General features: G+C 43.0%; 1 protein-coding gene across 1 annotated transcript; it reads right to left on the minus strand.

The window, feature by feature from the left end:
* Nucleotides 1-6,442: 6,442 nt before the first annotated feature.
* LOC133414993 (potassium voltage-gated channel subfamily G member 4-like) lies at nt 6,443-15,590 on the minus strand. The gene is made up of 2 exons (XM_061700771.1): nt 14,832-15,590; nt 6,443-7,329 (listed from the first exon to the last, which is right to left on the minus strand). The coding sequence occupies exons 1-2, from the start codon at nt 15,588-15,590 to the stop codon at nt 6,487-6,489; spliced, it is 1,602 nt and encodes a 533-aa protein (XP_061556755.1). The 3' UTR covers nt 6,443-6,486.
* Between the last annotated feature and the right edge of the window lie 2,111 nt (nt 15,591-17,701).

Raw genomic sequence — 17,701 nt, forward strand, 5'->3', positions numbered from 1 at the left:
CACGCTCGCTTACCTTGCTCACGGTGGTTCTTCATCATCGGGTACCAGATTTTACGCCTCTCGTGGATTTCCTTGGTAAAGCGTTCATTCATCCCAAACGAAGTCCCTTTGAGCTTATGACCTTTTGATTTCACGAACACTTTTTGCTGAAAGTGTTCAAACTTTGCAATGATGGGACATGGTCGGTTTCCTGGACGAGGGCCTCCCAATCGATGAACATGGTGAAAGGTAATCTTGCCAACTGTATCTTGCTGTATCTTGAGCGCGGACATCATTAACTTTTTAATCTGTGCCTTGGGGTCTTCCGGTGCATCTTCTGAAATGCCCGAGAAAATGAGATTGTCGCGCATGCTAAGTGATTGAATGTCCAGCGAAGTTTCTTTCATGATTTTATATTCCAGTCTAAGAGTTTGTAATTCCGCTGACGTTGACATCATGTTTGATCGGAGCGTAGTATTATTTAATCTTAGCTCCGTGACCTGTTGCTGTGTGAACTCCAAGCTGTTTCTGAGTTCGGTGATGTCTTCCCAAAGCAAGTGTAATTGACAATTTCTTGTTGATTGAGAAGAGGACAGTATGAGGAGGACACTACTCTGTGTCTCTGTCAAATCAAGTAAATCCTCAGTCGAAGAGGAAGAATCTGCTTTTTTTCTCTTCCGCGGCAGCTCGGCGCAGGAGCTGAGATCCTCCATGAGATGAGCCGGTGTTGACGTAGCTTCGTGAATCTCAAGTGGATCTCTGTGAATTATCGCTGCGAGCAAAGCCTGGTGAAGGAAAAGAGAAAAGAACGAAGCGACAATCCGCTGCTGAATAAAGGAAGAATATTTATGAAAAGAGAAATTTTACAAGTTTTTCGTCTTCGGAAATTTCGTTCGTTTTTCGTCTTCGGAAATAACGCAATCTCTCACATTGTCACAGCACGCTCACCCCCCACAAGACAAGTGAGTCTAACCCTAAGCCCAACCCTCTGTGCATGCCTCCACCTTTCTAACTGTTCCTCCACCTGCTCCATGCAGATCACAATGTCATCTGCAAATGTCATGGTCCACGGGGATTCCAGTCTAAACTCATCTGTCAGCCTTTCCATCACCACTGCAAACAGGAAGGGGCTCAGGGCTGATCCCTGATGCAGTCCCACCTCCACCTTAAATTCGTCTGTCACACCTACAGCACACCTCACCGCTGTTCTGCTGCCCTCGTACATGTCCTGTATTATTCTAACATACTTCTCTCCCACTCCAGCCTTCCACATGCAGTACCACAGTTCCTCTCTGGGTACTCTGTTATAGGCTTTCTCTAGATCTACAAAGACACAATGTAGCTCCTTCTGACTTTCTCTGTACTTTTCCATCAATATCCTCAATAATGCATCTGTGGTATGGAACCATACTGTTGCTCGCAAATACTCACTTCTGTCCTGAGTCAAGCCTCCACTACTCTTTCCCATAACTCCATTGTGTGGCTCATCAACATTATTCCTCTATAGTTCCCACAGCTCTGCACATCACTATTATTCTTAAAAATGGGCACCAGCACACTTTTCCTCCATTCCTCTGGCATCTTCTCACCTGCTAGAATTCTGTTGAACAAGCTGATCAAAAACTCAACAGCCACCTCTCCTCGATGCTTCCATATTTCCACAGGAATGTCATCAGGACCAACTGCCTTTCCATTTTTCATCCTCTTCAGTGCCTTTCTAACTTCCCCCTTACTAATCATTTCAACTTCCGGGTCCACCCACTTGCCTTTTCTACTCTTTTTTTTCCTCTCAGATTTTCCTCATTTATCAACTCTTCAAAGTAATTTTTCCATCTATCCAGCACACTACTGGCACCAGTAAACACATTTCCATCTCTATCCTTAATCACCCTAATCTGCTGCACATCACTCGATCTGATACTCTTTTCACCTCCAAGACATTCTTAGCTAATTCTTCCTTTAAAATAACCCCAATTCCATTTCTATTCCCATCTACACCATAGTAAGATAATTTGATTCCTGCCGCTAAACTGGCTTTACTGCCTTTCCACCTGCTCTCCTGGACACACAGTGTATCAGCCTTTCTCCTAATCATCATGTCAAGCCACTCCCTGGCTTTTCCTGTCATAGTCTCAACATTCAAAGTCGCCACATTCAGTTCTAGGCTCAGTGCTTTCCTTTTCTCTTTCTGCCAAAGAACCCACTTTCCACCTCTCCTTCATCTTAGACTCACAGTAGCTGAATCTCCACCAGCGCCCTGTAGGTTAACGGTGCCATTGGCGGACGTTGTTAACCCAGGCCACGACTACTCCGGTTTGGAATTCTTTGGATGAATGCTCATATTTGTTTGGCAAAGTTTTAAGCCAGATACCCTTCCTGACGCAACCCTCTGCATTTATCTGGGCTTGGGACCGGCCTACAGTTTGCATTGGCTTGTGCCCCACATCGGGCTGCATTCCTTTGTCTTCTTCTACTACTAGTGCTACAAAGTCCGGGGCAATCCGCTTTGTGAGTGAATTTGTGATTTTGGTCCTGAATCTGGTCACTTGCTCGAGTTTGGTTGACCGACACCTCTTAGAACTCGTACCGTGAGTGCTAGTGCTAACAGCTCCGGCTGTTTCTGTGCTTGCACTGACATGCTTTGCATTTAGATGGTACTGGAGGGTTGAAGTGCTCCGATGGTATGCAAATTCTTTTTTGCATAATCTGCACAAAACCACGCTTTTATCACTGCTTCCATCGGGTAGTTTTTTGTAGGCTTTACACAATCACGAATTTTGGGGCCGATCACCAATCACCGAGTTTAAGAAAACGATAACTGATCACCGATCCGATCACAAGATGGAGGAATGTGTCTATTTAAATGACCTGTTCATTCATATATACTTGTGTACTTAATTGCTCAAAAAATATATATTTACAATAAATAATGTATATTTGTTCCTCTATTTATGCCAGTGAGGCATAGTGACAGACAGAACAAATGAATGGTCTTCTATTAGATGGCAGGAAGTACATACAGTAATTAATGTATCCTCTTTTTGTGACATTTTTGTTTGTTGGTGTGCCGTGAGATTTTTCAATTGTAAAATATGTTCCTTGGCTCCATAAAGGTTGGAAATCACTGCTCTAGTCAGATTGTGTATTCTAATCAGTCAGGTCAAACCAACATTACATGACAGAAACATTGGGAGCTAACTTACTGCAATAAAATTACTTTATTTTTAATTAAATTACTTCACCCACAACGAAACTTTAAAGCATGATTTGACAGAATGCCAGCTTGTTTACGTCCAACCGTTCGTGCTAGCAGTAGCTTGCTAGGCTACATAACATTTTATTGCCTGCTTGTGAGCCGGATCTTATTAAAAGTGCGTGAACATACCTCAAGCAAGCTTTAAACGAACATCCTCTAATGTCCTGAGCACCGGTGACCACCAACACACGTTTTCCCCCATTTTGTCCTTATAATACCGTCGGCTCGCTCCACTCTTGTTGTCGTCGCCACGGTAACGAGTGTATCCAGTCGCATTTGAATTGACAAGATAAAGCCCAATGATCATAAAAAACGGGATGCGGAATATAATATTTTATTGCAGTAGTCTGACAGTGCAATTGTGAAAGCACATTTGTCTTGTAGTCTGATCCAGGCATTACGTGTTGCCTGTCTTTGACGTGTTGTCTGTCCCACACCGGCGAGGTTTTATTATTTTATTTTTTTTAAATAACTTCTTTGGCCGTCAGATATTTACAGTACTATGTCAAAAGAAACACGACTAGGCTAAAAATAAACTAGCTTTTGGATTCAAATATATTGTGCATGCGGCGATGCGGAGTAAATGTCTTTTGCGGAGCCGATCAATCGGCGAATTATGACATTAAAGCCGATCAACATAAAATGCTAAATATCGACCAATACCGATCAGCCTGATAAAATTGGTGTAAATTCTAGTTTTTGGGGGGGTTTTTTAAACAAAATTTGTATATGTTGTAGTATATTACAGTAGTACCACAATCAGAGTTCCTTTGCAAGGGCCAAATGTTTGGAGATCTGTAGTCAAGCCGACCATCTTTTCGTTCTACATCAAAGGACTTCCTTCAACCATTTGTATGTTTATTAGGGTTTTCATTCTCCGCCCAGATAGTAACATGTCTTGGGTTCACAACAGGCGTCCCGGTCTGCAAAGAGGATTGTTTTGCATTTTACAAGATGAGGGAACCGGGTGTGAGCGTAGCTAGAAGGTGAGACGCCAGCAGGGTGTGATTCCAAATATGGTCATGAGGAACGACCATCTGCCGGGTGCACCCAGGGAGGGGCTAATTCCACACCCAGAGAATTAAACCTTGATAAACTGAGATCCAGGGGTTTTCGGGGGGCTTTTTCGTTGTTCTGGCAATGTAAGTAGCTGTTATGACACTAAGGCTTGTTCAATAAATTGAATTAGCCCAAACGCCGTCTCGAAGTCTTCATTCATCCCATGCCCGACGGACGTCGAAGTTCTCCCGGGTGACCTCCGACTCGGAACCACAGGCGAAAAAAATCCACCTCAATGTACAAACCCAATTCCAATGAAGTTGGGATGTTGTGTTAAACATAAATAAAAACAGAATACAATGATTTGCAAATTATGTTCAACCTATATTTAATTGAATACACAACAAAGACAAGATATTTAATGTTCAAAAAAACTAATAATATAATAAACCTTATTGTTTTTAGCAAATAATCATTAGCTTACCATCCATCCATCCATCCATATTCTGAGCCGCTTCTCCTCACTAGGGTCGCGAGCGTGCTGGAGCCTATCCCAGCTAACATCGGGCAGGAGGCGGGGTACACCCTGAACTGGTTGCCAGCCAATCACAGGACACATACAAACAAACAACCAATCGCACTCACATTCACACCTACGGGCAATTTAGAGTCTTCAATTCATGCATGTTTTTGGGATGTGGGAGGAAACCGGAGTTACCAATTAGCCTGTTCACCTGTGGGATGTTCCAAACAGGTGTTTGATGAGCATTCCTCAACTTTCTTTGTTTTTTTTGCCACCTGTCCCAGCTTTTTTGGAACGTGTTGCATCCATAAAATTCTAAGTTAATGATTATTTCCTAAAAACAATAAAGTTTATCAGTTTGAACATTAAATATCTTGTTTTTGTAGTGTATTCAATTAAATATAGGTTGAACATGATTTGCAAATCATTGTATTCAGTTTTTATTTATGTTTAACACAACGTCCCAACTTCATTGGAAACTTTCCCCCTTTGCATAGTTTCCCTACTTTAATGGTTAAGATCATCAAACAAATGTAAATATCAGACATAGATAACCCCAGTAAACATAATTCAGTCATAAATGGTGATCTTATATATTAAGGAGAAAACAAATCTATTCAAAGCTACCTGCCCCTGTGTGAAAGAGTAACTGCACCCTAAACCTAATAACTGGCTGGGCCACCATCTGCAGCAACAACTGAAATCAAGCATTTTCTATAACTGGGAAGGAGTCCTTCACATCTTTGTGGAGATATTCTGGCCCACTTTCCCTTGCAGAATTGTTTTAATTCAGCAACACTGGAAAGATTTCAATCATAAACGGTCTTTTTAAGGTTACGCCACAGTGTTTCAATCAAATTCAAGTCTGGACTTTGACTTGACCGAATTTCTGATTCCATCAATCACAGCAAGTCGTCCAGGCCCTGCAGGAGCAAAACAGCCCCAGACCATCACACTACCACCATGTTTGACTGTTGAAATTATATTGTTTCTGAAACACATTGTTACATTTACACCAGAGGGGACGAGACACACACCTTCCAAAAAGTTGACTGTCGTGTCATCTGTCCATAGAATATTCTCCCAAAAATCATTTAGATGTTTTATTTTTTTTTGTTCGGCATGGTGGACGACTGGTTAGGACATCTGCCTCACAGTTCCCGGCCCCGCCTGTGTGGAGTTTGCATGTTCTCCTCGTGCCTGGGTGGGTTTTCTCCGGGCACTCCAGTTTCCTCCCACATCCCAAAAACATGCGTGGTAGGTTGATTGAAAACTCTAAATTGCCTGTAGGTGTGAATGTGAGTGTGAATGGTTGTTAGTTTCTATGTGCCCTGCGATTGGTTGGCGATCGGTTCAGGGCTTACCCAGCCTCCCGCCCGAAGATAGCTGGGTTAGGCAACAGCAGCCCGCGACCCTAACGGGGATAATGGATGGATGGATCGATGGAATAGGCAACTGCAAGCTGTCACATAAGATATAAACTGAAAAAGCAGAAATTTTATCAGAACTACACAGAAAAAGTTTATTTCAATCATAGGTTGACAAGTGAGACTAGTTGCTTGTTGATCTTGTGGCATGTCGTTCACTGATCTTCTCCAGTGAGACAAAACTAACTGTTATCATTTGTTTATAATGGAAGTGACAGAAATAAGAAACAATTGTCCAAACACTAGTTTTGCGGCAGTCAACAGAATTGGTATTTTCATGCATTTCCAAGATTACTGATCTGTTAGAAAGCTGTACTTGGAAGAGTAGAATGATCATCTCTGTCTGTCATTAGCTCAAAATTGTCTACTCTAGATAGAGATGTGTGCTCATTTGATGTCAACTCAACTTTGGGGCACCTCTCTTCCGACTCTGCGGCTATTTCCTCGCCTCTCTCCTCCTTCCAAAGCCTATCGTACTCCTGCTTCAGCTCCTGATAGGAGCGAGAGAAGGTATGGAAGATGGAAGTGGCGGGGAATGCCATGATGAGTATACCACTCAGGATACTGGTCAATGCCACCATCTGTCCAGGGATGCTGCGGGGGACCATGTCTCCATAACCAACAGTTGTCATAGAGATGATTGCCCACCAGTAAGTAGCCGGGATACTGCTGAAGCTGTGTTCTGGATGGGTAGCGGCATATGGCGCCAGTTCGATTTCTGCAAGGTGGACCAAGGGTGAGAAAAGAGTAACGGCCACGCAGACAAATAGCAGCAGTAGGCCGAACTCCCTCATGCTGCGTTGCATGGTCAGGCCCAGTGTTTGCAAGCCCAGGGAGTGACGAGCAAGCCGCATAACATATAGGATGCGCAGCGCGCGCAGCAAGCGAAGAATGAGACTCAATTTGTCCAGGTAGCCTCTACCAGCACCCATGACGACTTCCTCTTGGGACTCATCGTTGACGTCCACCACCAACGATACATAGTAGGGCAGGATGGCAATGGCATCAATGATGTTGAGGGGCCCACGAGCAAAGGCCAGCTTGCTCTGGGCGTTCACAAATCGCAGCACAAATTCGAAAGTGAACCAGCCTACACAGATGGACTCCACCACAAACATGCTGTGACACTTCTGGGAACATTCGCCCTGCAAGACACAGTTATGAAATCACACTCAAAGGGGTGTTCCACCAAATGTGTACAACTATCACATAATAATAATAATAACAGGAGCATTTTTTTCATTAAGTTTTTTAAGGTTTTGTACAGACTACAGTTTTTGTACATAGCTGTAAAAATTACTGAATACATATCTCCATGAAGGGAGAGTAGGGAAAAGTAACTTTGTCAAGTATGGTATCACTGCAAACATACACACTGTTTGTCCTCATGGCTCTTAACCCAAAAACACTGTTTAATACCCTTTGTCAGCAAATGTATGATTTAAAGTTATTCTGTCTCACCATTAGAATATTTTTAATACTATGTTACAAACAGTTTTGTGTAAATGGCTCCTTTGTGTTCTACTTGGGACCTAGAACATACTGTTGATGGGAAATTCTGGTCTTAAAGCAGCCATCACATGCTAATTAACCAGTGACGCGCGGCAAGGTTCAGGTTCTTATCCTAACCAGGATAAGCGGTGTTGAAAATGGATGGATATATTATCTTTCAAGTTTGGATATCTGATATTGAGCTAGAATTAGTTACTATTGGACGACCCTACTGCCAGACTGGCAGAGATTTTGATTAGGTTTATTTTCAAAACAGCTGTTCGAACTGTGTGTGTCATGTGCGCTGACCGTCAATTGCGCACCTCTGGCCAATGGTCAACGGACGGTGGGGGAGCTAAGTGCCGCCCCCCCACAGAATGCCGCCCACTGGCTTGGTGGCATAGTGGTTACATAGTGGCGCAGTGGCCTCGCAGTTGAGAGGTCCTGGATTTCGAATTTTGACTTAGGCAGAGATGCCAACCTATAAAAATTAACTTCCAGAACAGTATGTCCAAGTTTGTCTAAATTTCCATGTTTTCAAACTTTTGTCAAGAACATTTCCATTCAACAGTCATCATCATATTTGTTAATAAATTATGGCAGCAATATTTGTCATTTTAATGTTTTTATTGCAGCAACCTTGTAATGGTGGACGCAGTTGCAGCCTGAATCAAAGTACCAGTATATAAGATTTTGACATTCCATCATCAAAATTATCTATGGATTAATTCACCTTTGCCAATTTTTTTTTCAACACTGGTAACAACAACAACAACAAAAGCAAGTCTGTTCAAGCAGATTAATCAGAACTCAAACATCAAGATTAACACTCAGCACTGTTTTGCAAATAAACAAATAGCATTGCTGACAGACTGAATTGGATAGTTTATGCATGGACAATAGTTTTGGTTTCTATTTTGTGCAATTTACTTCTGGTACGCTTTCAGGAAGTAAATGTAAGAAGATATGTAATTATATCTTCTCTCGCATTCTATTTATATTACATATTTATATTTCCTATAACCACAATTGCTGCTGAAACGATGAACATTTCCCCATTGTGGGACTAAAAGTTTATCGAATCTTATATTACAAATATTTATTATTAATAATAATATACTTTTAACATGACACTGTTCTCAGATGACGTCAATGAGTCAACGTTCAGCGATTTTCGGGGAAAAAAAATATGGATGTTCCGTAACATTTGGCAGGTCTGCTTAGGCTTATCTCTGTCGAATTAGATTTTTCTCTCTGTTTGCTTGCAAGGGTTTTCTTTATTGTTAGCTCAAATTGCAGATTGAACGCATATTCCCAGTTTGCATATCTAGTCGCCTGACGGGAAATAAACATTTCATTTTGTTGTTTATGTTCACGTTTTATTGACCAAAATCTAATTCAATTCAAAAATAATAAATAAATGTATCAAATAAAAATATTGTACACAATAAATTGCTTATTGTGTACAATATTTTTATTGGATAAAAATAATTAGAAAGCTTTATTTAATGAGTAAATTCTGTTTCATGTTGTTGTTGTTGGTATTTACAATTTCTAATGGCAAAACATGAATGGGTTGCATATTTTACATTATTGTACAGTATTCACCCCAAAAGATGTCGCAATATTGTTTGTTCATTTCTTTGTTTACATGTCTTGTAGTAATAGCAGGATATTTCAGATAACTGTGATAATTTCGATCAAGATAGTCAAAGTTAGATCTCTAGTATGTGTGACTAATACAGGACATCCATCCATTTTTCGTACCGCTTATCCTCACTAGGGTCGCGGGTGTGCTGCAGCAAGCCTATCCAAGCTGACTCTGGGCGAGAGGCGGGGTACACCCTGAACTGCTCGCCAGCCAATCGCAGGGCAACAAACAACCATTTGCACTCACATTCACATATAGGGGAAATTTAGAGTCTCCAATTAACCTACCATGCATGTTTTTGGGATGTGGGAGTACCCGGAGAAAACCCACGCAAGCACGGGGAGAACATGCAAACTCCATACAGGCAAGGCCAGATTTCAACCTAGGTCCTCAGAACTGTGAGGCAGATGTGCTAAACAGTCGCCCACTGTGCTGCGTGACTAATACAGTTCCATCCATCCATCCATTTTCTTCCACTTATCCGAGGTTGGTTCGCGAGGGCAGTAGCTTTAGCAGGGAAGCCCAGACTTCCCTCTTCCCAGCCACTTCATCCAGCTCTTCCGGGGGATCCCGAGGCGTTCCCAGGCCAGCTGAAAGACATAGTCTCTCCAGCGTGTCCTGGGTCATCCCCGGGGTCTCCTCCCGGTGGGACATGCCCGGAATGCCTCACCAGGGAGGCGTACAGGAGGCATCCACATCAGATGCCCGAACCACCTCATCTGGCTCCTCCAATGCGGAGGAGCAGTGGATCGACTCTGAGTCCCTCCTGGATGACCGAGTTTCTCACCCTATCTCGAAGGGACAGCCCGGACACCGTGCGGATGAAACTCATTTTGAGCGCTTGTATCCGGCATCTTGTTCTTTCAATCACGACCCACAGCTCGTGACCATAGGTGAGGGTAGGAACGGAGATCGACCAGTAAATTGAGAGCTTCGCCTTTCGGCTTAGCTCCTTCTTCACCACAACGGACCGATACAAAGTCTGCATCACTGCAGATGCTGCACCAATCTGCCTGTTGATCTTCCGTTCCATTCTTCCCTCACTTGTGAACAAGACCCCAAGATACTTGAACTCCTCCACTTGGGGCAGGATCTCATCCCCAACCTGGAGAGGGCATGCCACCCTTTTCCGACTGAGGACCATGGTCGCAGATTTAGAGGTGCTGATTTTCATCTCAACCCCTTCACACTCAGCTGCGAACTGCTCCAGTGAGAGTTGGAGATCTTGATGAAGCCAACAGAACCACGTCATCTGCCAAAAGCAGGGATGCAATACTGAGGCCACCAAACCGGACCCCTCTAAGCCTCAGCTGCGCCTAGAAATTCTGTCCATAAAAGTAATTAACAGATTCGGTGACAACGGGCAGCAACGGGTCTGACCAGCAATACGGACCAAACTCTGACACTTGTCGTACAGGGACTGAACAGCCCGTATCAGGGGGTTCAGTAAATCATACTCCTGCAGCATCCCGCACAGGACTCCCCAAGGGACACGGTCAAATGCCTTCTCCAAGTCCACAAAACACATGTAGACTGGGTGGAAAAACTCCCATGCCCCCTCGAGGACCCTGCCAAGAGTGTAGCGCTGGTCCATTGTTCCACAGCCAGGACGAAAACCACACTGCTCCTCCTGAATCTGAGATTCGACTTCCCGATGGACCCACCTCTCCAGCACACCTGAATAGACCTTACCAGGTTGGGTGAGGAGTGTGATCACCCTGTAGTTGGAACACCACCCCAATCTGCCAATCCAGAGGCTCTGTCCCCGATGTCCATGCGATGTTGCAGAGGCGTGTCAGCCAGAACAACCACACAACATCCAGAGCATTTCGGAACTCAGGGGGAATCTTATCCACCCTCGGGGTGTTGCCACCGAGGAGCTTTTTTACCACCTCGGTGATCTCGACCCCGGAGATAGGAGAGCCCGCCTCAGAGATCCCAGACTCTGCTTCCTCATGGAAAGGCGTGTCAGTGGAATTGAGGAGGTCTTCAAAGTATTCTCCCCACCGTCGAGGTCAGCAGCATCCCGTCCCCACTATACACAGTGTTGATGGTGCACTGCTTCCCCCTCCTGAGACGCCGGATGGTGGACCAGAATTTCCTCTAAGCCATCTGTATGTTTTTCTCCATGGCCTCACCGAACTCCTCCCACGCCCGGGTTTTTGCCTCAGTGACCATTAAAGCTGTGTTCCGCTTGGCCAGCTGATACCCATCAGCTACCTCACAAGTCACACAGGCCAAAAATACCTGATAGGACTCCTTCCTTGGGCATCCCTCACCACTGGTATCCACCAATTGGTGCGGGTCTTGCTGCCATGACATGCACCGACCGCCTTATGGCCACAGCTCTGCTCGGTCGCTTCAGCAATGGAGGCGCGGAAAATTGTCCACTCAATGTTCCCCGCCTCCCCAGGATGAGGGTGAAGTTCTGCCGGAGGTGGGAGTTGAAACTCCTTCAGACAGGGGATTCTGCCAAACGGTCGGACCGGCATCTTCCCATCAGAGCCAACATACCACCAGGTAGTGATCAGTTGACAGCTCCACCCCTCTCTTTACCCTAGTGTCCAAGAAATCCAGCGGCAAGTCCAATGACACGACCACAAAGTTGATCATTGCACTGCGGCCTAGGGTGTCCTGGTGCTAAGTGCACATATGGACTCCCTTATGCTTGAACATAGTGTTTGTTATAGACGTGTTATTTCCCACGTGAGCATTGAAGTGCCCCAGCAAAACAATGGAGTCCCCAGCAGGAGTACTCTCCAGCGCCCCCTCCAAGGACTCAAAAATGTTTGGGTACTCTGAACTGCTGTTTGGTGCATAGGCCCAGAGTTAGCTGAGATAGGTGGCAGCACGCCCGTGACCCTAATGAGGATAAGGCATACAGAAAATGGATGGATGGATGGATGAATTGCTGTTAGTAAATACCTGGAGTCACTCTCTTTAAAAATCAAAGACCAAGTCCGAAACCTTGGTGTTCTGATAGATTCCAACCTGACTTTCAACAGTCATATCAAATCAATTACTAAAACTGCCTTCTCCCATCTGAAGAACATATCCAGAGTGAAGGCTTGCATGTGTCAAGCAGACCAGGAGAAGCTCATCCATGCTTTTATCTCAAGTAGACTTGACTATTGTAATGGTCTTCTGACTGGACCCCCTAAAAAGAGCATTAAACAGCTGCAGCTCATTCAGAATGCTGTGGCTCGGGTTCTGACCAGAACAAAGAGGTCAGAGCATATTACTCCAATTCTAATTTCTTTACACTGACTTCCAGTCAGCTTTAGAATAGATTTTAAAGTTCTGCTACTAGTCTATAAATCTTGCACTGATGGTTTTTAGAATTTATTTTAGTCTTCAAACCAACATAAGAGAAGATGACAGTCAGAAAAATAAAATACTAATTATTCTACCATACTAGAAAGAAAGTTGAAACAGTCGCATTACAAGCTTAACATTGAGCTAAAAGTTCATGCCAAGTCAAACGAGCAACTTTACATCACAATGAATAGGGTTGGACATCGTTTGAATTTGAGCGATTGCGGTTTCGATTCCAGTTCCTTATTTCGATTCCGGTTCCAAACGATTCTCGATTCCGATTCTTTTAAGGGGCTGGGTCAAAAAAGTTTGCATGGTTTAAATAAAGAGTCTCCAAATTATGAACATCCATTTTCTTAGCAGCCTGCAGCATAGACTAAAATGAACATTTGACTCGAGTATCCATATCAAACCTATGAACTAAAAGGCAATGTGTGTGTAACTAACCAAATTGACTTAATATTCATGAATTAATGTTTCACATAAAAGTTAAATATAACATTGTTACAATCGTTATTTGGGACTGTTTCATCACGTCAAATGGTTTATATTTGCAAGTTTTAACTTGACTTCCTGTTTTAAGCTTGTAGCCTTTTATTTGAAAGGTTACGCACTGGAACTCATTTTGGCACGAAAAGTAACATCACATGGCACCGGTGATTTATTTTATTATTTTTTAATGGATGGGACCAAATGCTATCAAACGCTGATTCCTTTCCCTACCCACCAATGAGGCATAAGGTTAGTGTTTATGATACTGTGAGACAATGTTTCTGTGAATTTTGTCCCAATTCATTAATTCATTAAAGTTGCTACGGTGAAGTTTTAGCCCAATGTTAAACTTTTTTTTTCTGTCACCGGTATTTACGTTGGTTTGAAGACTAAAATAAAACCCATCAGTGCAAAAGTGCAACCAACCATTTACCTTGTTAGCTATCTCAATGTTGGCATAGATATATTTTATTGTTTCACTCACCCAATTGACTGCGAGATGACTTGTTTGATGCTCCGTGTAGTGTAGGCTGAGGCTCAGAGCGTGTCAGACGCTACACATCGTAAAAGCCTCCTTTGCACAATATAATCTTAGCGTTCTTCTTCTTCGTTGGTTTTTGCCGCTCCTTTGTTGGTTTTTGCCACTTCTTCGCGGCCGGAGGACTAGGCATCGAAATTGGGAACCGAAATTTTTAAATTTGAACGATTCTGGGAGAACCAGAACGTTAGTCCCGGTTCCAATCAGTTCTCGATTCTCGATGCCCAACCCTAACAATGAATTGGGACAAAATTTTCATCAACGTTGTTTCACAGTATCACAAACACGAACCTTGTGACTCATCGGTGAGTTGGTAAAGGAATCAACGTTTTACAGAGCATTGGGTTCTATTCATTACTTTTTTTCATGCCGTCTTATTTTACTTTTGCTTTCACCGGTGTCGTAAGAAGTTACCTTTCGAGCCAAAATGCTGAGTTCCGGTGCGTACCCTTCAAAATAAAAGGCTAAATGCTTCAAAAAGGAAGTCGTTACAACTTGCACATATAAACCATTTGAGATGATAAAACAGTCGCAAATAACTATTTTAACAATGCTATATTTAACTTTTAGCTGAAACATTAATTGATGAATATTACTTGTACACACATTGCCTTTTAGTTCTTAGATTTGATATTGATATTGGTTATAAAGAACCCTGAGTCAAATGTTAATTTTTGTCTATGCTGCAGGCTGCAAAGAAAATTGATGGTCATAATTTGGACACCCCTTATTTAAATCAAGCATTTTACATTTTATGACTGACAATGTTAAAATGGTACATTTAAATGGTAGCAACGGTTTGAACGTGAATTTGGTTAAATACCATTTCCATTATTTCTTATGGAATATTGTTTCCAGATCTATCCAAAGTGAAGGTTTGCCAATGTCGGAACAGACTGTCTTTGACCTCAGAGGTTCCACTGAAGTTGTTGGGTTTTTTTCATACAATATATCACTCTTCTAGAATCTTCCATCAGGAATACATTGTGAATCATCCAGAAATCAATATGCTTAATTTATTATGTCTGCAAGTTTGACTATCTTTGACTACCTTTCGTCATGGTATGATTTTTTTTTTCACTGCTGCACCACATCAATACTTTAGTGAGGTTATATAAAAGTCTAAAGATGTCAATGCCAGTGTGAAGTTGCATACACACCCTAGTTTCTTCATCTCTGAGGTCTGGCATGGTGCTGATACACAGGCTGACCACCGTGACCAGCACCATCATGACAGAGAGGCAGGCAAATATCTTTCCTGCCAACCCTGAGTGAGGGTTTTCCACCACTTCCCGCAGCATCCAGATCAGCTTGCAGTGGCCTCTGTCCACTTCTGCTGTGTTTTTTTTCAGCATCATCCTCTTCTGTCTCCACTCCTCTTCTTTACGCTCTCGCTCGGCCACCTCTTCCACACGGGTGATCATGCGACGACGGCAACACCGCTCCATATGACCTGGGTCAACGCCCCAGTAGTCAAGCTCGTCATGCAGAGAAACGGCACACAATTCCCTGAGCAGACGTAATTTCCCAGCTGCAAGGAAGTTGAGGATGACCTGGAAAGCTGTCGGGTTGCGGTCAAAGAAGTATTCCTTGCATGTCTCATCATAGTCATCACACAGGTGTGCAATCTCCTCAGGGGTGGTGCAGAAGCGCAGGCGTCCCAGGCGACTCTGGGGGAATTGCTCCAGTGTGCTCCAAGGGAAGGTGTATCGATTACCCCCAACATTGATGAGGACTTGAAGAGTGTGATCAACCACGTGTGAGGCCTTTGGGTCACGTAGTAGCTGGGCCCGCTGGAAGTACACCCCCTTGATGGACTCTGTTTCTGGGATCTCAGTGAAGAATCTGTCAAGGCTACTGTCATCACTGCTAATTGAGTAGTTGGTGAAGTCGTGGTTGGCATTGCTGATAATAGGCATTCCGTCTTCACTGTATGTAATGGTACTGAAGAGGGATTTTTTTTGAGCAGCTGACTAGATATTACGGTGAACAGCCACACAGAAGCCGACAGCTGAAATGACCCAAAAAAAAACATTGTGAAATTAGCTCTTCATCTTCTTTTCATCAATCCTGTTATTGACTCTTGATGAGTTCAGTTTGTACACTGCCCCTCAAGATCATGTGAGATAGACTCCTCCCCCTAACTCCTCCCCCTTGATAAACAATTTTGGAAAATGGATGATGATTACATTAAGGTTACATTGACAAAAGAACAAGCTAGCAAAAACTGGATGTTTAGTTTCTTTGCATTTTTTTTTAAGTTTCACAGACAGACGCTGAACTGCAAACACAACTAAAATACTATAAGATGCATGGTGGGCCAATACCATGCCCAGGCACACCAACTACTCCTCTTGACCATTGCCATATTTAATACTTGGCGTTCATAGTTTGAGCTATGGAAGCATTGTATCTCCACTGGTCACACTGTGTTTTTATGTCTCGAAAGTATTCTCTATCAATTGACCGTTGTCGTCCTAGAGCAGCTCCAACTACCGGAGAGAAATTCCTTGTGTGTTTTTGACATACTTGGCAAATAAAGATGATTCTGATTCTCACTCATACAACTACAGTATGTCAATGAAGTAGGCTAGTACAGCTTTAGTTTCCAAAAATAGGAATTGAACTCTTAAAAAAAAAAGTAAATGGATATTGGTATATGAATAAATGCCAAATGTGTTATTTTTCTGTCATTTTTATTTTAACACCAACTTCCTTCAAGTACAGCATCCAATAATTTAGTAGTCTCGTATAGTCCTACTATTTCTTAGTAGGACTATAGTATCGGATATTATTTTTAATGATAAAAGAGGGGGGGTAATACATTCTTGTCTTGAATGAGATGGACCCTAACATTGTGATGTATTACAGAAAGTACAGTATAATAAATGAATATCATATTACAAAATAAAAATGCTAGTGCGGAAAAATTATCCAAAAGAGTAAGTTATATTTACTCACCTTAGAGGGCGCATGTGGTCTGTCTGAGCTCAGTAGCATTTCTGTTGAGTGTCCAGCACATTTTCCAAGCTGTTGCTCAATCAAAGCCACTTCTCGCCCACGAAGACCAGTTCGTTCGTTCGCGTAGTTTTGCCCATTTAGCCAAACACTCACAGTTTTGTTAGAAATCCCGCCGTTATTATAATACAGCCAACATGTTTCTAAATGGTCTCTGAAGTTTCCATGGTGGATGTCTGCTCCCAAAGACAGCACTCCGTCAGCTTGGATGTACCTGTCAAGCTAACACATTTCATCGAGTTGTGTGGCCAGCTCGTGTTCCCGGATTCACTGTTGGTGTGTGCCTGCTAGGAGTGACGAAATATGATTAGGTGCTCTCTACAAACCTGCTGCTGTATTTTCATGTGTTTGACAGCAGGACCATCCTCCTCCTTGCCACCTTGTTTCCTCCTCCCTCCCTGCCTGCCTCCCTGCCTCCCTCACTCCTCCTCCGCTAGCATCAATTCGCTCTTGATGCACACTGAGGATAAAAAAAATGGACACACACACACACCGGCTAAAATAAATATTTAACGTCACCATTTTTCTCACTAAACATACTTCCAAAGGTGCTATTGACCTGCAAATTTCAAAAGATGTTCGGAACAACCCAAGTAATTCATATATACAAAGAAAGTAGAACAAATAAGATCAGAAATTAAGATGTGTGTAAAAATGTGAAATGACACAGGGAAAACGTATTGAACGCATGAAGAAAGGGAGGTCCAAAAAGGCATGGAAAGCCTAAAATCTATCAATAATCAAACAGCAATCCAGCCCCTTGTCAGTGCAAATAAATATCAGCTGGTTTAGTCCGAATTGATGCCCTACAAAAAGGTCTCATTGCCAAGGTGTGAGTTAAGACACATCTCATTATGGGTAAGAGCAAAGAGCTGTCTCAAGACCATCACAAACTATCCATCCATCCATCCATCCATTTTCTGAGCCGCTTCCACTCTCTAGCGTCGCGGGCGTGCTGGAGCCTATCCCAGCTATCATCGGGCAGGAGGCGGGGTACACCCTGAAATGGTTG

The sequence above is a fragment of the Phycodurus eques genome, chromosome 2 (assembly GCF_024500275.1).
Source record: "Phycodurus eques isolate BA_2022a chromosome 2, UOR_Pequ_1.1, whole genome shotgun sequence".
NCBI classification, from domain to species: Eukaryota; Metazoa; Chordata; class Actinopteri; order Syngnathiformes; family Syngnathidae; genus Phycodurus; species Phycodurus eques.

Coding starts and splice junctions, on each gene's coding strand:
- LOC133414993 (XM_061700771.1), bottom strand. CDS start 15,590: ATGCCTATTATCAGCAATGCCAACCACGACTTCACCAACTACTCAATT. Junction 7,330..14,831: donor TCAGAGATGAAGAAACTAGG/GTGTGTATGCAA, acceptor TGTGTCTTGCAG/GGCGAATGTTCCCAGAAGTG.